This window comes from Ranitomeya imitator, chromosome 6 (assembly GCF_032444005.1).
Source record: "Ranitomeya imitator isolate aRanImi1 chromosome 6, aRanImi1.pri, whole genome shotgun sequence".
In the NCBI taxonomy this organism is placed as follows: Eukaryota; Metazoa; Chordata; class Amphibia; order Anura; family Dendrobatidae; genus Ranitomeya; species Ranitomeya imitator.
The window spans coordinates 572,017,978-572,041,609 of record NC_091287.1 but is presented as its reverse complement, the minus strand read 5'-3'; the positions used below and the strand labels follow the sequence as shown (position 1 = coordinate 572,041,609).

The following is a 23,632-nucleotide window of genomic DNA, read 5'->3' as shown; positions in this document are numbered from 1 at the left end:
CCATATCCTCCTTCTTCTCTCGCTTCCTCAAACTCAATGTGGACAAATCTGAACTCATCATCTTTCCTCTATCTCATAGATCTTCCTTACCTGACCTATCTATCGCATTAAAGGACATCACACTTTTCCCCATACCGGAAGTCCGTTGCATCAGAGTAACCCTCGACTCTGCCCTGTCCTTCAAACCGCACATCCAAGCTCTTTCCACCTCCTGTCACCTCCAGCTCAGAAATATCTCCAGAATCCATCCTTTCCTCAACTGTCAATCTACTAAAATTCTTGTGCATGCCCTCATCATCTCCTGCCTTGACTACTGCAACATCCTTTTTTGTGGCCTCCCTGCTAACACCCTTGCACCTTTCCAGTCCGTCCTTGGCTCCCATTCCCTCAGTGTATCCAGTTAGAATTACTAATACTTGTAGAAAAAACAGTGCAAGCACAACTACGGAAAAATGGAAGGTGCTAAGGTTAGGTTCCCAAACCATGTAGATACAAAATAGTAAACCCAGCACTCAACGTAAGTGTATGTTGCAGCGAAGTTTATTGTAGCATGAACAGAAAAACGTTTCGGTCCGTGGCGACCTTTATAGGTACTACCTTCATTCATTCTCTCGCACAGCGAACTTTACTGCGCTAGAAGTTCTCTATTTTAACTGATGAAGGTCGCCACCGACGGAAACGTTTTTCTGTTCATGCTACAATAAACTTCGCTGCATCATACACTTACGTTGAGTGCTGGGTTTACTATTTTGTATCAAATTGCTAATACTGACCTACAAGGCCATCCATAACCTGTCTCCTCCATATATCTTTGAACTAATCTCGCAATATCTTCCTTCACGTAATCTCCAGTCCTCCTTCTCTCCTCCACACTTATTCGCTCCTCACCCAATTGCCTCCAAGACTTCTCCCGGAAATCCCCCATCCTCTGGAATTCTTTGTCCCAACACGTCCGACTATCAACCACATTCAGATCCTTCAAAAGAAACCTGAAAACCCATCTGTTCAGTAAAGCCTACAGCCTGCACTGACCCCGCTGCCTCCTCACCACTACTGGAGCTACCGCCTCACCAACACCGGAGCTCCTGCAACCCTCGACCTACTGTCTCCTTCCCCACCATCCTGTAGAATGTAAGCCCGCAAGGGCAGGGTCCTCGCCCCTCTGTATCAGTCTGTCATTGTTAGTTTACTAAAATATTTAGAATTGAGAGTCCTCAGTGGTTGATACCTTTTAATGGATAACTGAAAAGATGGTAACAAATTGCAAGCTTTCGAGACTACATACAGTTAGGTCCATATATATTTGGACAGAGACAACATTTTTCTAATTTTGGGTATAGACATTGCCACAATGAATTTTAAACAAAACAATTCAGATGCAGTTGAAGTTCAGACTTTCAGCTTTCATTTGAGGGTATCCACATTAAAATTGGATGAAGGGTTTAGGAGTTTCGGCTCCTTAACATGTGCCACCCTGTTTTTAAAGGGACCAAAAGTAATTGGACAATTGACTCCAAGGCTATTTTATGGACAGGTGTGGGCAATCCCTTCATTATGTCATTCTCAATTAAGCAGATAAAAGGCCTGGAGTTGATTTGAGGTGCGGTGCTGCATTTGGAATGTTTTGCTGTGAAGTAAACATGCGGTCAAAGGAGCTCTCCATGCAGATGAAACAAGCCATCCTTAAGCTGCGAAAACAGAAAAAACCCATCCGAGAAATTGCTACAATATTAGGAGTGGCAAAATCTACAGTTTGGTACATCCTGAGAAAGAAAGAAAGCACTGGGGAACTCATCAATGCAAAAAGACCTGGGCGCCCACGGAAGACAACAGTGATGGATGATCGCAGAATAATCTCCATGGTGAAGAGAAACCCCTTCACAACAGCCGACCAAGTGACCAACACTCTCCAGGAGGTCGGCGCATCAATATCCAAATCTACCATAAAGACAAGACTGCATGAAAGTAACTACAGAGGGTTCACTGCACGGTGCAGCCACTCATAAGCATCAACAATAAAAAGGCTAAAAAACATCTAAAAAAGCCGCACAGTTCTGGAAGAACATTCTTTGGACAGATGAAACCAAGATCAACCTCTACCAGAATGATGGAAAGAGAAAAGTATGGTGAAGGCGTGGTCCAGCTCATGATCCAAAGCATACCACATCATCTGTAACACCCGGCGGAGGCAGTGTGATGGCGCGGGCATGCATAAACCCGGCGGAGGCAGTGTGATGGCGCGGGCATGCATAAACCCGGCGGAGGCAGTGTGATGGCGCGGGCATGCATAAACCCGGCGGAGGCAGTGTGATGGCGCGGGCATGCATAAACCCGGTGGAGGCAGTGTGATGGCGCGGGCATGCATGGCTGCCAGTGGCACTGGGTCACTGGTGTTTATTGATGATGTGACACAGGACAGAAGCAGCCGAATGAATTCTGAAGTATTCAGAGCCGCCATACTGTGTGCTCAGATCCAGCCAAATGCAGCCAAACTGATTGGTCGTTGTTTCATACTACAGATGGACAATGACCCAAAACATAAAGCCAAAGCAACCCAGGAGTTTATTAAAGCAAAGAAGTGGAATATTCTGGAATGGCCAAGTCAGTCACCTGATCTCAACTCAATTGAGCAGCATTTCACTTGTTAAAGACTAAACTCCAGACAGAAAGGCCACCACCGCAGTGAAGGCAGAGCATCAAAAAGGAGAAAACACAGCGTCTGGTGATGTCCATGAGTTCAAGACTTCAGGCAGCCATTGCCAACAAAGGGTTTTCAACCAAGTACTAAAAATGAACATTTTATTTAAAATTATTGAATCTGTCCAATTACTTTTGGTCCCTTTAAAAACAGGGTGGCGCATGTTAAGGAGCTGAAACTCCTAAACCCTTCACCCAATATTAATGTGGATACCCTCAAATGAAAGCTGAAAGTCTGAACTTCAACTGCACCTGAATTGTTTTGTTTAAAATTCATTGTGGTAATGTCTATAACCAAAATTAGAAAATTGTTGTCTCTGTCCAAATATATATGGACCTAACTGTATGTCTCTTCATCAGGCAAAGATGTTAGTTTACTGTAAGTGATATCTGGAACTTGCATGTAACCCCTTCTCATGTACAGCACCATGGAATCAATGGTGCTATATAAATAATAATAATTCCTGAAAGCAGCACAGAGGAGTGTCAGTGACTCTCCATCCGCACCGCCCTGCACTCACAGGTCTGAGCCCTGGGTGAGATCGTTCTGCTTCACATATTGGTGAGTGCAGAGATCATGTAGCTAAAAAGCACGCTTGCTTCAGATGCTTCCCCACAGCTCTGTGAAGCAGATGTAATGATGACAGGTACTGTGCAAACTCAACCAGCTGACTGGCCACTCCGAGGACAGATAAAGCTTTGTTAAATATTAATTATTAATTGAATTATTCTGATTCTGTACTGAGCACATTGCTTCTTGCTGACACTACCAAAAGCTATTTCTGTGTATGTAGCTCAGAGTATAAGTCAACACCATATATAAAGGGAACACGTGGTCTGTGGGACATATAAATAACGTCTCTTAGGAGGGTGGGGGCATTTGTCACGTGGGAGCTGCCACCTCTGGCCTTCACCATCATTCTCCATGGACGTCAGACAAGTCATACGAGGAAGGAACAGCTGATAGCCACGATGACTTCAGACTTCACACAGACAGACAGGTTTTACCATTGAGAACTTTGGGAAAGATGAGTAACAAGCGCTGATATTTACACATGGACAATCTATTCGTAACTATTTCATCTACTTTTATGTTTTGCTGCAATGTGGATTTTCTGTGGACAATTCAATAAACCTCTACATTTTTTATGAGAATATCATGACATTTTTCTTTAAGAGTAAGCACCTGGTGAATAGTCCTGATTAAATAAATGTGCAAAATAAGCATATGTAACAAGCTTGCAGCCAGAATAATGCCAGGCAGCATATGTTATGTTGTCGGGTATCCCGGGACCAGGGGCTCCTTCCCTGTCCCTAATGCTAGGGGCACCCTAGCTCATCCTGTTCCAAGGATTACTTCTGATGGTGAAGATGCTGGGGCCACGTAGCTTGCCTTAGCTCCTGAATCCACCCTCAGTCTGTATCCTTCTCCCACACAGGCAACCAGGGAGCAGTAGTGTACCCTAATACACCAACCAGGCTAAGGTAATACGAACAGGGATAAAGGAAAATACCAATCATACAAATATACACACATTTAAGAGAGGAATACACTGAGGAGTGGAGGATGGGGTTAAACGAAAGTAGAAGAAAGGGAATTATCACACTCACAAAACCTAGCAACAGTCACAGATAAATCCACCAAACGCCTTCTCCAATAACCACCAACAACCTCCAGCCACCAGCATAAGCTACTTTGACAATGAGTGCTAGCCAGGACCCAGATTATATAGGAGAGGGGAGAGGCTAACAGTGAACAGCTGAGAGCCTTAATAAAGGAAAGCTTCCAGAAGATATCAACTGACCAGATTAACCCCTGCACTGCTAAAAAGAAATTTACACCGTTTAATATGAAGGTGAAGTGCTTCTAATCAGTGCAGGAATAGGAGAAATCAGACGCTGTGGTCTTCTGGCTCCTCTGTGTCTCGGTAAACCCATGACAGCATACTTTAACAGATGAAAGATTGTTATTTTTTGAATGGAGCATAATTTTTAATAACTGTAAATTACAAAATCATTTATTTCCACCTCTTCTGCTAGGTTAAATGTAATCTTTATGGTGGCACAATCCCTGTAAGGGTGTTCTGCTAGATATCATGGCTGGATTGTGTGAAGATCCATGTGATCTCTTGGCCGGAGGGTAGAAGAGGGAAAGCTATGGAAGTCTTTGTTTCTTCTGTTTAGAGCCAGCTCATATCAGATGCTTTTTCATCTACTCCCGGATTTTTCTACAGTCAGTATGGGGCTGATGCTGGTGGAATGACCTGTGGACTTGAGTGGTGTCTTCTACTCTTCTGCAACTTCTCGAGAGAATCCTTCACCTGCTGTCCCTTAGCCTAACCCATTACACTAGACTGAGCTTATACTGAGGGCTCAGGCAACATCATGGCCCCATAATCAACTACAGGAAAGAGTCAAATCTACAAATCAGAAAAACAAAACAGATGTAGGTGGAAGGGCAGCGCGGAGGGGGTCACTGAGCAGTGTAATCCGGGGTGGAATGTCCTTTCATTGGTCTGAGCCTTTTGCTTTCCTTTTGCAGCGGCATCCTGAAGCTTTTCCAACATTTACTTGGCAGGAGGTGAGAGGTCTGGAGACCAGCAGAAGACAGAAGACCCGCGGCCCAGTATGATTGACGGTGACCAGTAACTCGTGCTTCTTCGCATCCTGTGACAGAGGGGCAACAGTTACAGGTAAGTGGGCAGCTGGTGGCTTTCCATGAGGTCTGGCTGGGCTGGAGGTCTGTCATCTCATCATCAGCTGGTTGCATGCTGGACCACTTGGCTTTATGAACACATCAGGAGCTGTTGCAGCATGGACCCTTCTAGAGAGCTTGTTATTCTACAATGCTGGGCTAGATCAATCTCAGAAATCCTTCACACTGGAGTCAAGAACTCTTTTTAACCCCTAAAGCAGCCCAAACTTCTGAAAAATGCATCCTTTGAGTTGAATTGTTGGGCTGGATTCACACATCATGGTCATTTTTTTCTATGCCATGGAATTACCGTAGCTGTTGATAATCTGCATGTGATGCATGGCGATTTACTACTGATTCCATTCCCTTTAATGGTACACTATCTGCTTGCTGTCATCTGCTGCTTATCATCCTGCAACATTCCCTTTAATGGTACACTATCTGCTTGCTGTCATCTGCTGCTTATCATCCTGCAACATTCCCTTTAATGGTACAATCTCTGCTTGCTGTCATCTGCTGCTTATCATCCTGCAACATTCCCTTTAATGGTACACTATCTGCTTGCTGTCATCTGCTGCTTATCATCCTGCAACATTCCCTTTAATGGTACAATCTCTGCTTGCTGTCATCTGCTGCTTATCATCCTGCAACATTCCCTTTAATGGTACAATATCCGCTTGCTGTCATCTGCTGCTTATCCTACAACATTCCCTTTAATGGTACAATATCCGCTTGCTGTCATCTGCTGCTTATCATCCTGCAACATTCCCTTTAATGGTACAATATCCGCTTGCTGTCATCTGCTGCTTATCATCCTGCAACATTCCCTTTAATGGTACAATATCCGCTTGCTGTCATCTGCTGCTTATCATCCTGCAACATTCCCTTTAATGGTACAATATCCGCTTGCTGTCATCTGCTGCTTATCATCCTGCAACATTCCCTTTAATGGTATATAACAGTGCCTGCTGAATGTGTGCTGATTCCATTTGTTGCATTGTTCTCACTGCTGTGCATCCATGCTGGGGCCACAGGAGGCGTTAGCTGGTGCAAGGTGTTACAGCATATGGATGCAGCCAGGCTCTGCGCCTTTGATCATGTGACCTCCCCCAGGTGTGTTGGCCAATTGCTAATTTATCCCAAATCAGCCCCCATAATCCCCTTCACCTGATCCTCTACTTAGTCCTATATATTTAGTAGCATTGTAGGGGGGCATGCGTGCGGGTCAGGCACGTGTCTCCCAGAAGCAAAGTATCATGGCAGCTAAAATATCGTGAAGTGCAGTTATTTCAATGGTAGTCACAGCAGGAGTCAGGACCTCACTATGTATCTGTCTCTTTTGGGTATGTCTGCAGAGTAAGCACTTCTTATTACTTGGACCTAGCTTTTCTATTAACCCATCTTACTCCTTCACCATGTTTACATATGCCCTTACAGTGTTCGCTCCACTAATCCTCTCTCTCCTTCGCTATCCCCAAACCCCAGCACCCTCTAACCAAATAATCCTCTCCCCTTCCCTCTTTCCTCCCCACCTGTCCTCCTCTGCTGACCTGCTCCTCAACCTCAAATCTGTCCTAAGAAAACATAAAACAAGTTGGCCACTCTCTTTCTCCCACCTGCTCTCCCTTTCTCTCCTTCTCCTCACTGCTGGCGACATATCTCCCAACCCTGGACCCCCACAGCTTATACCTGCCATTACTACCCCCTCCTACTGCTCCCTGTCTAATATGAACTACCGCAATCTTTCCAACATAAAACCCGTACCTCTGACGCCCACCCCCCTGCTCCCTCTCTCTGGAGCGCTCTGACTGCCCGCTCAATCTGCAATAAGCTTCACATGATTCACAACCTTTTTCTCTCTCGCAATCTTGCCTCCTCAGCCTCACAAAAACATTGCTAACACCCTCTGACATCGCCTCCCCTTAGGCGCTGTGTTACGGAGGCCTCCACTTCACCCACACTCCTCGCCTCGGCAAGAGACACGGTGGAGGAGTGGGTCTTCTCCTTTCTTCTAACTGCACCTTTAACCCAATCACACCTCTACCCTCCCTTATCCTCCCCCCTTATGAAGTCCACTCTGTCCGCATCTATTCTCCCTTCAACATCCAAGTGGCCGTCATATACCGACCTCCGGGCCCGGCCACTGCCTTTATTGGCCAATTCTCCACCTGGCTTCTTCACTTTCTCTCTGCTGACATTCCCACCATCATCATGGGTGACTTCAACATCCACATTGACACCCGCCAGCCAGCAGCCTCCAAACTCCTGTCCCTTACTTCATGGTTTGGACTTACTCAGTGGTCCTCCTCAGCCACCCAGACAGATGGACATACACTAGACCTGGTCTTCACCGGTCTCTGCTCTCTATCTAACCTCACCACCTCCCGTCTCCCTCTATCCGACCACCATCTACTCACTTTCTCATCCGTCCTCCTCACCTATCAAATTGTGAAAAAAAAGGGATCCGTCGCATATTGTGAAAGACTGATGCAATGGATCCGTTTTTTCGCTGGATTCGACTAGCTGATCCCACTAATTGGATCCTTAAAAAAAGAAAAAAAAAGAAAAAATCGGAGCATGCTCATCTAAAAAAAACCCTGAATCTGTCGCCAGATTCCGTCATTTGACAGATCCAATGCCATAGGCTTCCATTCTAGCAAACGACGGACGGCGACAGATCCGTCGCTGTCCAGTTTTTCGTCCAACACAAAAAACGTTACTGTGTCCGGCCGCCGGATAAACAATTTTCAAAGGATCTGGCGAAAAACGGATGAAACGTGAGGCCATCTGTCGCTAATACAAGTCTATGAGGAAAAAAATGGATCTGGCGGCAACTTTTGCTGGATCCGTTTTTTTTCACAATTCAACAGATTGTGACTGATGGCAAAAAACTGATGTGTGAAAGGGGCCTTAGATGTCAATATGGACCCCATAAATAGACTCAAACCTGATTATAAATCAAAATCAGAATCTGCTCCTAGAATCTTCTCCTGGAAAAGACTTCCATTTGTAGGCGGCTGTATCCGGGTTCTTGTCACTTGTGTGGGAAAAGTAGGAGGCTGGTTGACCGGGTGAGAGGCCTTTGAAGGAGGTGGTAAGGTGTAAAGCTTCTCCTGTACTCTTCCTCTGAGAAGAAGCCATCTGTAGGCCACATCGCACAATCCATGGCAGACAATGACATCCATCCTGAGCCTACCGGCCACTCAGCACATGCCAGGTCCATGGATGCTAATACCAGAGCCATTAGATCGAGTTTCTGATGGGAAATTTCGCCCCATTATTCAATCTCTCTACTTTAAATAAAAACAGAGAAAACATACAAGGCTTCTACAAAGATAGATCGTCATAATAATAACACTGCAAGTGTGGAAGCCCAAATTATTGGATGTGCAGGACACTAAATGTAAACTAAAAAACCTCAAAGGAAAAACCGTGTACTAGTCCAAAAACGATGCATGATATAAATGTTATTCAATGAATAGAACAGGTCTCAAACAGAACAGCAGAGGCTAAAGTCAGCAAACAACTGCACACTGAATGGCAGGAGAATAGGGCGGTATAGGAACTAGTCCGGTATAACATCGTACCCAATCAGGAATGCCATGTATCAAGTACAAGCAAATATTGTTACACACATAGGAAATGATCCATCAGTGCGGATAAATGTTAGTGAACAAGACATTCATACGACGCAAAAGAGAACATACCTGGTGAGTAGTGAGAAGTGTGCCACACCGTCTCCCACCCTCCCCGACGCGCGTTTCGGATAAACCTTCCTCAAGGGGCTGTGCAAAAGCGAAAATATCCCGTCCATTTATAGTTACCATGTCCACGGAGGTACCAATCAACAACCGCTAACCAGTCACGCCCACCAACGCTGATAACACGGGCCCATGTGACCAAGCGACAGGAGGCGGACGGAAGAGGAGGATATCAAGTAAACACAGCGGTTGGCGCATGTGCGAGAATCATAACGTGGGCATCTTGGTTCAGGGAGAGAAATGCCCACAGGTATTGGAGAGTAAATGGCCACAGTGGATAAAGTAAATAAGTATTAATGGCGTATATACCGGCATTTAACCCATAGAATCAATGGCCATATTAAGATAATAATGAAAATAATAATAAATCACCATACATGAAAATTTATGGGATCATACAAAGACCCACAACTGCCTAAAACAGAAAATATTCATCAACCATAAAATCATCTGACAGCCTGTGTCTGCACTAACACATGTTTACATTAGGACATAGGGATATACATAGCATGTAAATACAGCCCCGCATAAGTGCATGTGTAATATGTAACCAACCCAAACCGTATAGCATATTTACATAATAGCATAATGAATCTCATATATAAACGAGCATAGAGAGGGGGAGAAAAAAGCACAAAGCACAACAGTAACTTCACTGAACTTCCCATCCCAACTTCACCGTGCAGATGAAAGCACAATTCAAATGCGCAGCAGCCAGAGGACTAAAGGAAGGGCGCAAAGGAGAGGCCTTCATTCAGGCCAAATGGTTGGACTCCATCTCGTCTACTCCCATGGAGGCTATTGAAGCATGGCAAAAGTTTAAAAAAAATGTTTTAAAAATATGAAAAAAATAAAAAAATATAAAAGTTTAAATCACCCCCTTCACCCCATTAAAAATAAAACAATAAAAAAAAATCAAATCTACACATATTTGGTATCGCTGCGTTCAGAATCGCCCGATCTATCAATAAAAAAAAGGATTAACCTGCTCGCTAAACAGCGTAGCGAGAAAAAAATTAAAAATGCCAAAATTAGTTTTTTTTGGGTCGCGGCGACATTGTATTAAAATGCAATAACAGGCGATCAAAAGAACGTATCTGCACAAAAATGGTATCATTAAAAACATCAGCTCGGCACGCAAAAAATAAGCCCTCACCCGACCCCAGATCAAGAAAAATGGAAACGCTACGGGTATCGGAAAATGGCGCAATTTTTTTTATTTTTAGCAAACTTTGGAATTTTTTTTCACCACTTAGATTAAAATAACCGAGTCATGTTTGGTGTCTGTGAACCCGTAATGACCTGGAGAATCATAATATCAAATCAGTTTTAGCATTTAGTGAACCTAGCAAAAAAGCCAAACAAAAAACAAGTGTGGGATTGCACTTTTTTTGCATTTTCACAGCACTTGGAATTTCTTTCCCGTTTTCTAGTGCAAAACATGGTAAAACCAATGGTGTCGTTCAAAAGTACAACTCGTCCCACAAAAAATAAGCCCTCACATGGCCAAATTGACGGAAAAAGAAAAAGGTTATGGCTCTGGGAAGGAGGGAAGCGAAAATGAAAACACAAAAACGAAAAAAGGGCCGCGACTTGAAGGGGTTAAGGATGGCTTGTTTCACCTGCATGGAGAGCTCCTTTGACCGCATGTTTACTTCACAGCAAAACCTTCCAAATGCAGCACCGCACCTCAAATCAACTCCAGGCCCTTTATCTGCTTAATTGAGAATGACATAACGAAGGGATTGCCCACACCTGTCCATGAAATAGCCTTGGAGTCAATTGTCCAATTACTTTTGGTCCCTTTAAAAACAGGGTGGCACATGTTAAGGAGCTGAAACTCCTAAACCCTTCATCCAATTTTAATGTGGATCCCCTCAAATGAAAGCTGAAAGTCTGAACTTCAACTGCATCTGAATTGTTTTGTCTAGAATTCATTGTGGTAATGTCTATACCCAAAATTAGAAAACTGTTGTCTCTGTCCAAATATATATGGACCTAACTGTAAAACAGTAATGGCAAAACATATTGCCCAAGAGATAAAGTGCTTAATGTGGAAGATCAAAGACAACCAATTTGTGCCAGTGAAAAATAAAACAAGCATTGGGCGTAGATATTAAAATCATCAGGTCATTCATCAAAACTGCGTATTACATTTCATGCATAATGGGAAATATATAAACCTACAAATAACAGGAACTAAAAAAATATAAATCTGGATAATACAAATATCATGGAAGTTAGTCCCGAAAAGTGTATCCAATCCAATAGGAATGGTGGCCAAAGGTGAGGCTGCAGGGGGATAAGTCCCATTGAGTCACAGTCCAATTACACCGTAGTGGTCATCCGTCATTATAGCTCCGGCATGGAGAGAAGAGGTGCACATCATAAGAGTGTGTTGGGGGTCCGAAAAGGCATCAAGGTGTCAAGATACATAAGGTGGTAGCCAACAAAAACTATAGGGAAAACGGACAAGACAAAAGTTAAAAATCAATATTGAAGAGAAGACCAACCCTACGAGGGAACCGGGTGCAAATTGGCGGTAAAGGTCATATTGATCAGATGTGAGTAGGGTCAGATCAAAGAAAAGGGACAAAACTTAGTTTTTTTAAGGCCTCTTGGAGATATGGTATCAAGGCTGACAATCCATCTACACTTATATTGAGCCAGAACTTGCATCATGTTGCCACCCCTGATACCACTGTGAATCCTATCAATACCCCTAACCTTCAAGCCACGTGGATCAGATCCTTGGAAGTCCTTGAAGTGTCTCGGTAAAGTCTTAAGTGTCGACACATCAGACACTTCCTTGGCAGTCATAATGTTGCGTACATATTCGCGAGTTCTCGTTTTTAACTCTAGATGTAAGATCTATATAGGTCAGGGAACAGTGGCATAATAGATCACATATGTGATATTACACAAGATAAAGTCACGGATCTCAAATTCCCTGCTCCTTTCCGATGACAAAAAGGTCTTACATCTAAGGATGTTGGGCACGCCATGCATGTACCACAGGGAAAATAGCAGTGATTTGGACCACCTGAGTTGAGTGACTTGTTTTGCCACATAGTGGCTTCTTACGAGGTGGTCCCTGAGGTTTTTGCCTCTCTGTTGTGTCATGCGTGGGGCCAATGACAAATAGGCTGCCAATAGTGTGTCAGTTTTCAATATTGGCCTTTGTTTGTTTAAAATCCCACGGATCCGATGCAGTGGCAGTAAATCTGGATAGCTCAGTTTTGTTACCCTCCCAAATCATTAGGACATCATCGATATAATAAAACCAATCTATAACCTGGTCTGAGGCATGTGATCCATCACCCTGGAAAATCTGCCTCTCCCAAAAGCCAAGAAACAGATTTGCGGATGATGGGGCACACGCTGCGCCCATGGCGGTCCCGAGTGTGTAAAAAGAACCTGTCCTTAAACAAAAAAAATTGTGTGCAAGGATAAATTCAAGTAAATCCTAAATGAAATCCGAGAAGTGACCATCTCAGTTGGCTGTCTCAAGGAAAAAAGTGCCAATCTGAGGTCATCAGGATTGCCGGATTGATGCATATAATGACTAGATGTCAATTGTGACAAGTATCATATTGGCCTCAAGATAATCCAGTCAATCTTTAATAAATGTACACATGTTATCACACAGGCCTCTTATGCCAGAGACAATAGGACGACCTGGGGGTTAACAATGTACTTATGCACCTTTGGTAAAAGGGACTCAGGCAACAATCCCTCCATTACCTTTTTTGGAGATAATGACTGACTGATTGGAATTATATAGGATCCGCACTAATTTGGCAGTGAATATTCGAATGGGATTTGGGGGGAGTGCCCAATATGTGTCTTTATTTTTTTAGTTAGTTCCAGAATGATACTAGCTAACGTAACACATACTATACATTGACTTCACATTTCTCTTCTTTAACCCTGTGTCATCCATTGGGTCTGCAAGTAGAATTACTGACCTTCAAGGTTGTGATAAAAAAAAAGTCCATATTCATAAATATATCATCGTTCTTCTTCAGCATGGGAATTTTTTTTTTTTTAGATCTGGGAACTTCCATCTGTTGATTGACTTCTTTCCTCTGTTCTTCAAAATCCTTTTTTATGAACTGGTGGCTAAGTTTCGACAGATATTTAAGGCGTTGTCCAGTGCATTTATAGTGATAACCCATCAATTAGACGGTGGGAGCCACTGATCAGCTGATATTCCCTCTGGCTGCGGTGGCCAGATGTAGACAGTTCCTTACACTGTAGGGGCTGCTGTCAGGTATAAGCCTTTCTACCGGATTATGATCTGCCGCAGATGGCACAGCCTTCTGTTCCCCTGTACACACTGCTTACATCCAGCCACCACCAGTGGATAACAGCTGATTGGCATTTGCGGGATCACCTCCAATCTGATATTGCTGAACTAGCTGACGGATAGCCCTAAGGATGTGAAGCTACCACTGTACTGTGCTCCGTTCCCTCCACTCGGCTGAGGGTGGGACACTTAGGTGAAGGCTTACACCCTATACAAGGATCCGGGCAGTTCACTGTATCAGTCGGCAGGTGGCATCGGTCCTAGTTGTCACTTTCTCTAATGTAGGTGTTTGGAGCGAGTCTTCCTCCACCATGGTGCCAGTCCTTGTTCTCACTGTTCTTGCGCATGCTTTGCTGTCTGTGTTCTGGGTCTTATTTTCTGTTTCTTCTCTATTATACAGACTGATGAATACTGAAGATCTGAAATTCAGCTCTTTACATTGAAACAAATAAAGAAAAAAAAAAAATCACAAACTGACCAAGGAAACCAAAAATAGTTAATTTTTGGAGACGGAGAGAATTCTTTTGGTTACCAAATTTCTGTATCTCAAATATATGGAGTGTTCCAGATCCATGGCAGCATTAGGGATAGTCAACCTTCCATCCTGCTCACTGATCCCAGAATGGTGAAGCATTAAACCTGCAAGATCATGGCAGCCATCCTGCATATTCTCTCCTGCTTGCTTGGCCTAGGCTCTTGGGTAGCCATCAATGGGGTATGGGTGGAGCTGCCTCTTTTGGTGCCTTATACTCCAGAAGGCTGGGAGCTGCCCTCCTACCTTTCTCTACTCATCCAGTTTGCTAACATTGGGCCACTCGCTGTCACACTTTTCCATAAGTTTTGTCCAGGACGTCTGCGGGAGGGACCTCTAATATTTGCGATTTTGGCTGTAGGTGTTGTGTCCTGCATCTTGCTCGCTTTCCTCTGGCAAGAGACGAGCTGGGTGGGTTCATCGCTGAGAAGTACAGCTCTGCTGTGCCTCATTTTCTTCCTCTCTTTGGTGGACTGCACGTCTTCAGTCACTTTTCTTCCTTATATGACCCGTCTCAGGCCAGATTACCTCATCTCATACTTTATAGGAGAGGGTCTAAGTGGGCTAGTGCCAGCATTACTGGCGCTGGTTCAGGGCGTAGGTGTGGCGAGCTGTCAATCAATGAACAGAACTGAACCAAATGGATCTCTCGCCATTGGAAACTTAACCGCAGTGTACCAGCCCGCCAGATTTCCTGCATGGGGTTTCTTCCTGTTTCTGGCAGGGATGATGGGCATCTGTCTAACTGCCTTCACCATCCTTCACAAAATGCCCAAAGGACCACACCACCAAGAGGAAGGAACGGGCAAGAGAAGGGAAATAGAAGAATCATGGGGGAAAGGAGTTGAGCAGAAGCCAATGATGGACGAGGATGAAGCAGGAAAGAAGGTGGAAAAGAAAGAAATGGCAAAGTATTCAATATGGGAGAAGGTCTCCATCTACTTGGTCCTGGCCTGGGTGAATGCTTTGACCAACGCAGTGCTGCCATCTGTCCAGACTTACTCCTGCATTCCTTATGGTGGACGCATCTATCACCTGGCTGCTACGCTAGCGTCCATTGCCAACCCAGTAGCCTGTGGCATTGCGATGTATCTACCGAACAGGTAAGGAAACCTAAGAATAGAACATATTCATATCCATCCGTTAGCAGGTTGGCACCAGTGGACTTTATAAGCTATGATTTTTACTGTACCACATGCCAGCAGAGATTAGCAGACTCCTAAAACCCAACAGTATGGCTTCCTCTAGTGTCGTCCTTCCAACTGACATACAAGTCCATGGGTTTTATCGGCATGAAAGGAGAGCAATATTGCGGATTCTCCTGGGTAGACGGGAGTGTTGCTCATAGGTTACTAGTCACACAAGACTGTCCTGCACAGCCCCGCACCCAGGAATGTTCCAATGTATATCTGTATGTCTTCCAGGCGACTCCTGACTGTGGGCAGTCTGACGGTGATCGGTTCCGGCATTGGCGCCTACATCATGGGCATGGCTGTGTTAAGTCCATGTCCAGCTCTTCTGCAGGATAACATTGGAGGCACCATGATTGTATGTATTATTTCAACTACTGTCACTTTTCTTTTTGTGATTGGTCAGACTGAGCTTCTTTCTGGTCTGGGACCCTCACCTCTTCTCTGTAGAGACACTCCGTCAGAAGGCCATGTTCTCGTTACCTTCCTGGCCTCCTACATCATCACTTCCCAACCTTTGCATTAAAGGGAACCTGTCACCCCGTTTTTTTGATGATATAGTTCAATAGGGCCTGAGCTCAGCTTTACATCAGTACCTTTCATATCCCCACCTTTGCTGTGAAAATACCTTAGTAATCTCTCCGTTTTCGTATGTCAATCACCCCGGTCCGGTCAGCGGGGCCTAATCGCCGTCTCTCCCCCTGCTCCTCGGCGTGTCAGATGTAACTAGATCTGCAGATAGCACAGATCCCGGTCAGTTTCTGCAGTTGCGCATTGAATTAGCGTGTCGCGCGTGCGCAGTATACTTTGACCAACTGTGGGCAAAGCATGAAATTATTATTGCGACTTTTGACCCTATGCTCTGTGCCCCGGAAGCATAGAAAGACTTCCGGGGCACAGAACGTCAAAGAAAATGCCGGCGCATGCGCAATAATGAGTTGAATGCTTTGCCCACTGTTGGGCAAAACATACTGCGCACGCACGAGACACGGTGGACACAAGCTTTTTCTATCTGTGCCTGAATACGTAGATATTCTCTCTTAACCCCTTTCTGCCATTGGACGTACTATTCCGTCCATGTGGGGTGGGCCCTAATTCCCAAGGACGGAATAGTACGTCCAGAGCGATCAGCCGTGCTCACGGGGGGAGCGCGGCCGGGTGTCAGCTGACTATCGCAGCTGACATCCGGCACTATGTGCCAGGAGTGGTCACGGACCGCCCCCGGCACATTAACTTTATTATCATACCGCCAAACAAAAAGTGGAATAACACGCAATCAAAAAGATGGATATAAATAACCATGGTACCGCTGAAAACGTCTTCTTTTCCCGCAAAAAATTAGCCGCCATACAGCATCATCAGCGCAAAAATAAAAAAGTTATAGCCCTCAGAATAAAGCGATGCAAAAATAATAATTTTTTCTATAAAATAGTTTTTATCGTATAAAAGCGCAAAAACATAAAAAAATGATATAAATGAGGTATCGCTGTAATCGTACTGACCCGAAGAATAAAACTGCTTTATCCATTTTACCAAATGCGGAACGATATAAAGGCCCCCCCCCCCAAAAGAAATTCATGACTAGCTGGTTTTTGGTCATTCTGCCTCACAAAAATCGGAATAAAAAGCGATCAAAAAATGTCATGTGCCCGAAAATGTTACCAATAAAAACGACAACTCGTCCCACAAAAAACAAGACCTCACATGACTCTGTGGACCGAAATATGGAAAAATTATAGCTCTCAAAATGTGGTAATTTTTTGCAATATAAAGCGTCTTTCAGTGTGTGATGGCTGCCAATCATAAAAATCCGCTAAAAAACCCGCTATAAATAGTAAATCAAACCCCCCATCATCACCCCCTTAGTTAGGGAAAAATTAAAAAAATGTATTTATTTCCATTTTTCCGTTGGGGCTAAAGGTACGGTTAGGGTTTGGATTACATTTACGGTTGGGAATAGGGTTGGGATTAGGGTTAGGGGTGTGTCAGGGTTAGAGGTGTGGTTAGGGTTACCGTTGGAATTAGGGTATGGGGTGTGTTTGGATTAGGGTTTCAGTTATAATTGGGGGTTTCCACTGTTTAGGCACATCAGGGGCTCTCCAAACGCGACATGGCGTCCGATCTCAATTCCAGGCAATTCTGCGTTGAAAAAGTAAAACAGTGCTTCTTCCCTTCCGAGCTCTCCCGTGCGCCCAAACAGGGGTTTACCCCAACATATGGGGTGTCAGCGTACTCAGAACAAATTGTACAACAACTTTTGGGGTCCAATTTCTCCTGTTACCCTTGGGAAAATACAAAACTGGGGGCTAAAAAAAAATTTGGTGGAAAAAAAGTTTTATTTATTTTCACGGCTGTGTTATAAACTGTAGTGAAACACTTGGGGGTTCAAAGTTCTCAACATATCTAGATAAGTTCCTTGGGGGGGTCTAGTTTCCAATATGGGGTCACTTGTGGGGGCTCTCCAAACGCAATGTGACGCCTGCAGACCAATCCATCTAAGTCTGCATTCCAAACGGCGCTCCTTCCCTTCCGAGCTCTGCCATGCGCTCAAACAGTGGTTTACCCCCACATATAGGGTATCAGCGTACTCAGGACAAATTGGACAACAACTTTTGGGGTCCAATTTCTTCTCTTATCCTTGGGAAAATAAAAAATTGGGGGCGAAAAGATCGATGATTTATTTTTATGGCTCTGCATTATAAACCTCTGTGAAGCCCTTGGTGGGTCAAAGTGCTCACCACACCTCTACACAAGTTCCTTAGTGGGTCTACTTTCCAAAATGGTGTCACTTGTGGGGGGTTTAAATGTTTAGGCACATCAGGGGCTCTCCAAACGCAACATGGCGTCCCATCTCAATTCCAGTCAATTTTGCATTGAAAAGTCAGACGGCGCTCCTTCCCTTCCGAGCTCTGCCATGCGCCCAAACAGTGGTTTACCCCCACATGTGGGGTATTGGCGTACTCAGGACAAATTGTACAACAACGTTTGGGGTCCATTTTCTCCTGTTACCCTTGGTAAAATAAAACAAATTGGAGCTGAAGTCAATTTTTGTGAAAAAAAGTTAAATGTTCATTTTTATTTAAACATTCCAAAAATTCCTGTGAAGCACCAGAAGGGTTAATAAACTTGTTGAATGTGGTTTTGAGCACCTTGAGGGGTGCAGTTTTTAGAATGGTGTCACACTTGGGTATTTTCTATCATATAGACTCCTCAAAGTGACTTTAAAAGAGATGTGGTCCCTAAAAAAATGGTGTAAAAATGAGAAATTGCTGGTCAACTTTTAACCCTTAACTCCCTAACAAAAAAAAATGTTTCCAAAATTGTGCTGATGTAAAGTAGACATGTGGGAATTGTTACTTATTAACTATTTTGTGTGACATATCTCTGTGATTTAAGGGCATAAAAATTCAAAGTTGGAAAATTGCGGAATTTTTAAAATTTTCGCCAAATTTCCATTTTTTTCACAAATAAACGCAGGTAATATCAAAGAATTTTTACCATTGTCATGAAGTACAATATGTCACGAGAAAACAATGTCAGATTCACTGGGATCCGTTGAAGCGTTCCAGAGTTATAACCTCATAAAGGGACAGTGGTCAGAAATGTAAAAATTGGCCCGGTCATTAAGGTGCAAACCACCCTTGGGGGTAAAGGGGGTAATGACGTGACAAGTCGTGGGCAGCCCAGAAAGTAGAATTAGGCTACAATCAGTTCGTTGCACTGTGGGTAAATTAGCCGCACACTATTATAAACATGGTCATGGCACGAGGCCTCGTATAAATGTTCCCTATTATTGAGTGTTCCCGTCCTCAGTAATTGTGTGTTTATAAGGCTCGGCTGTTCCCAGTAGGGGCATTGTTCGGAATACAAGTCATAGATGCTGCAGAACATTTTTTTTTAAGAACTAGCTTGGAGGCCAATCACTTTCTAAGCTGAACCGATGTGTCACAATGTGAGCCTGCCCGTGTACAGTGCTGGTCACTGCCCCCCATAGTGCCAGTTTGTGCCTCTTGTCCCCAGTGTTGGGCGTTCCTGTCTCTTCCATGCTGATAACCTCTCTGTCTCCCTGCAGGTTGTGGCCTGGGTGCTGTTTGTGGGTGTCCTGTCCTACGTGAAGGTGATGATAGGAGTGATCCTACGGGGTGAAGGACACAGTGCCCTCGTGTGGTGCGGGGCAGTGGTGCAGCTGGGCTCTATGGTGGGAGCTCTCACCATGTTCCCATTGGTGAACGTCTACGTCATGTTTCAGACAGGCGATCCCTGTAACCAGATCTGCCCCCAATAACTGCCTCCATAGCACCGAGCCCTCCATGGCATCTGGATATGAAAACACTGGGTGAGGGCTGAACGGTGTCATGGCAGATGGACAGAACAGGAAGAGTGAGGGGCGGAGCCACAGTGAATAATTCCAATGGGTTATAGTGATGGGAGGGGCCACATCTAGTAATGGGTGGGCTGGACCAAGTGGTGGGCGGGGTTCCCTCAGTGTTGGGTGGGTTTACACAGCTAGATGGGTGGAGTTACAGTGAATTCCAATAGGTTAATGATGGAAGTGGTTGCAGAGTGATGGGAGTGGCTACACTAAGTGATAGGTTGATTTACAGAAAATTCCGATTGGTTTAAGTGATAGGAGTGGCTCCACTTAGTCATGGGCGGGGTTCCACCTAGTCATGGGCGGGGCTCCACCTAGTCATGGGCGGGGTTCCACCTAGTCATGGGCAGGGTTTCACCTAGTCATGGGCAGGGTTCCACCTAGTCATGGGCAGGGTTTCACCTAGTCATGGGCGGGGTTCCACCTAGTCATGGGCGGGGTTCCACCTAGTCATGGGCGGGGTTTCACCTAGTCATGGGTGGGGTTTCACCTAGTCATGGGCGGGGTTTCACCTAGTCATGGGCGGGGTTCCACCTAGTCATGGGTGGCGGTTAGGTATGAGCAGATTGCTTTGTGCGACCCTGGTCCATGGTTCAGGTCTGCAGTCTTGGGTCATGTAGACTGGGAAGAAAAGGACAAAAAAACAAACAAACGGTGTGCACACCTGAGGCAATGTCATGGGTACAGTATGTATGCAACATATGACTTTTTTAAAACTCTTTATTGAAGGATTCTACAAAATAAGATAACAAACATATGATATAGCATCAAAATAATCCACATATCAAAATTAAATTGCCACAGATATGACAGAATACCTTCAATAATAAAATATACAAATGAACAAAACATGACCTTCAGTATAATACATTTTACCAAGCACTGCACTTCCTAATCAACGGGTCCCCAATGAATGTTATAAAACTTGCATGAAATCAGGTTATAATAGACATATGTTATTAATCCTACATAGATCATCACACTCACAATCTACAATAGCTATACACATCAGGGACGGTCGCAGGATCGAAGAGACCAGAGCAGCAGGAGCCAGAAGCATCAATGGCGAGTCACACCACCGTTCCCAAATCTTCTGAAATTTCTGGGGACATCCTCTGTTTCTGTATAGTATGTTTTCATAAGGAATTACAGTTAGGTCCATATATATTTGGACAGAGACAACATTTTTCTAATTTTGGTTATAGACATTACCACACTGAATTTTAAACAGAACAATTCAGATGCAGTTGAAGTTCAGACTTTCAGCTTTCATTTGAGGGTATCCACATTAAAATTGGATGAAGGGTTTAGGAGTTTCAGCTCCTTAACATGTGCCGCCCTGTTTATAAAGGGACCAAAAGTAATTGGACAGATTCAATAATTTTAAATAAAATGTTCATTTCTAGTACTTGGTGGAAAACCCTTTGTTGGCAATGACTGCCTGAAGTCTTAAACTCATGGACATCACCAGACGCTGTGTTTCCTCCTTTTTGATGCTCGGCCTTCACTGCGGTGGTTTTCAGTTGCTGGTTGTTTGTGGCCTTTCTGTCTGAAGTTTAGTCTTTAACAAGTGAAATGCTGCTCAGTTGGGTTGAGATCAGGTGACTGACTTGGCCATTCTAGAATATTCCACTTCTTTGCTTTAATAAACTCCTGGGTTGCTCTGGCTTTATGTTTTGGGTCATTGTCCATCTGTAGTATGAAACGACGACCAATCAGTTTGGCTGCATTTGGCTGGATCTGAGCACACAGTATGGCGGCTCTGAATACCTCAGAAATCATTCGGCTGCTTCTGTCCTGTGTCACATCATCAATAAACACTAGTGACCCAGTGCCACTGGCAGCCATGCATGCCCGCGCCATCACACTGCCTCCGCCGGGTTTATGCATGCCCGCGCCATCACACTGCCTCCGCCGGGTTTATGCATGCCCGCGCCATCACACTGCCTCCGCCGTGTTTATGCATGCCCGCGCCATCACACTGCCTCCGCCGTGTTTATGCATGCCCGCGCCATCACACTGCCTCCGCCGTGTTTTACACATGATGTGGTGTGCTTTGGATCATGAGCTGGACCTCGCCTTCCCCATACTTTTCTCTTTCTCTGTCCATAGAATGTTCTTCCAGGACTGTGTGGCTTTTTTAGATGTTTTTTAGCCTTTTTCTTCTTGATGCTTATGAGTGGCTGCACCGTGCAGTGAACCCTCTGTAGTTACTTTCATGCAGTCTTCTCTTTATGGTGGATTTGGATATTGATCCGCCGACCTCCTGGAGACTGTTGGTCACTTGGTCGGCTGTTGTGAAGGGGTTTCTCTTCACCATGGAGATTATTCTGCGATCATCCACCACTGTTGTCTTCCGTGGGCGCCCAGGTCTTTTTGCATTGATGAGTTCACCAGTGCTTTCTTTCTTTCTCCGGATGTACCAAACTGTAGATTTTGCCACTCCTAATATTGTAGCAATTTCTCGGATGGGTTTTTTCTGTTTTCGCAGCTTAAGGATGGCTTGTTTCACCTGCATGGAGAGCTCCTTTGACCGCATGTTTACTTCACAGCAAAACCTTCCAAATGCAGCACCACACCTCAAATCTGCTTAATTGAGAATGACATAGCGAAGGGATTGCCCACACCTGTCCATGAAATAGCCTTGGAGTCAATTGTCCAATTACTTTTGGTCCCTTTAAAAACAGGGTGGCACATGTTAAGGAGCTGAAACTCCTAAACCCTTCATCCAATTTTAATGTGGATACCCTCAAATGAAAGCTGAAAGCCTGAACTTCAACTGTATTTGAATTGTTTTGTTTAAAATTCATTGTGGTAATGTCTATAACCAAAATTAGAAAAATGTTGTCTCTGTCCAAATATATATGGACCTAACTGTACGTCATTCACAAGTTTCTTCCATTGATTAATCGAAGGAGATTTCTCCCCCATCTACCTCAATACTATCGCTTTCCTAGCCATAAATAGAGCTTCCCTAAGAAATATTCTATCATGGTGGACCCACATCTCCTCATCCACGGCTCCTAGAATGCACAATTCTGGACTCGGTATCCCCATTATCCGCTCCAGTGTATCTACGACCCCACTCCAATATCTCCGTATAATCCTATAGTTCCAAATAAAGTTCCAGAAATCAGCCCCCGATTCCCCACATCTGTGACAGTCATCAGTCGCCCCGTTACCGAATTGATGTAGTTGGGGTCAGATAGGATTGGTGAAGAACATACACCTGAATGTATTATTGGCAGCAGGTGACACCATGGTATGCGCCTCCACTGATCATCAGTGATAGATGGGATCAGCTGCCGCCACTTACTCTCCACAGCGAGCTGGGTGGATGATAGTTCAGAGTTTAACAAGAAGGTATGAAGGGAGGATATTACTCCTGTGGGTCCTTGGGTCGATGGGAATACTATCAGTGGGTATAATTCTAGGATACGGGAACTGGTACATCATGGCGGGTCTCAGTTGCAGATATCTATGAAACTCTCTGTGGGGAATTCCGAAACTGACATGGATTTGTTCGAACAATAATAAAATTTCATTTTAAAAAAACTGAGTAAGTGATGTCCTTCCATTTTGTTTCCAGAAAACCGGATCCTGCAATTCCTGAAGGTGCGGGAATTCGGGATTATCCCATATCTGAACTTCCCCAACGTGATCAGTGAATTTCAAAATGCGTTTACTTTCTCGCCAAACCTGTATCACTAAGTTATGCACAAATAACAAACCCTGGGGTGGTCTGTACGGACCCTCCAATATTGCCCACGGAGAGTACCCACCCAAGAATGTACGAGGTGGGCTTCTGCATTGTGAAGTTCACCCCGAGTTACTCAATATTTTATGTAGCGCAGCTGACCAGCCCGATGATACAAGTATAAGTCAGGGGCCGCATATCCACCCTCTGCAGGGATCCAATACTTAATTTAGGTCTTGATGGGCCCCATATTAGGAACCTTTAATGATGGGTGTTCCAGCATATATAAGCTATTAGGAAGAATTATCATTTTAATTAGTCCAGTTCTTCCTGCAACAGATAAGGGTAGTCTTCACCATATCCCAATCCTCGTCTTCAT

General features: G+C 44.4%; 1 protein-coding gene across 2 annotated transcripts; it reads left to right on the top strand.

The window, feature by feature from the left end:
- Nucleotides 1-4,885: 4,885 nt before the first annotated feature.
- On the top strand, nt 4,886-23,369 carry LOC138643243 (solute carrier family 52, riboflavin transporter, member 3-B-like). 2 transcript variants are annotated; one of them, XM_069732117.1, is made up of 5 exons: nt 4,886-5,143; nt 5,276-5,390; nt 13,863-15,097; nt 15,419-15,542; nt 19,257-23,369. In XM_069732117.1, the coding sequence occupies exons 3-5, from the start codon at nt 14,112-14,114 to the stop codon at nt 19,467-19,469; spliced, it is 1,323 nt and encodes a 440-aa protein (XP_069588218.1). In that variant the 5' UTR covers nt 4,886-5,143; nt 5,276-5,390; nt 13,863-14,111; the 3' UTR covers nt 19,470-23,369. The 2 variants fall into 2 exon arrangements, with proteins under 2 accessions (XP_069588218.1, XP_069588217.1); XM_069732116.1 differs by having other exon boundaries at nt 5,240-5,390.
- The last annotated feature ends 263 nt before the right edge of the window (nt 23,370-23,632 follow it).

What these genes read in the sequence shown, in the direction of transcription:
- LOC138643243 (XM_069732117.1), top strand. Translation starts at nt 14,112, where the DNA reads ATGGCAGCCATCCTGCATATTCTCTCCTGCTTGCTTGGCCTAGGCTCT. An exon ending in GCGATGTATCTACCGAACAG is followed by an intron (nt 15,098 to 15,418) that starts GTAAGGAAACCT and finishes TATGTCTTCCAG; the next exon opens with GCGACTCCTGACTGTGGGCA. An exon ending in ACATTGGAGGCACCATGATT is followed by an intron (nt 15,543 to 19,256) that starts GTATGTATTATT and finishes GTCTCCCTGCAG; the next exon opens with GTTGTGGCCTGGGTGCTGTT.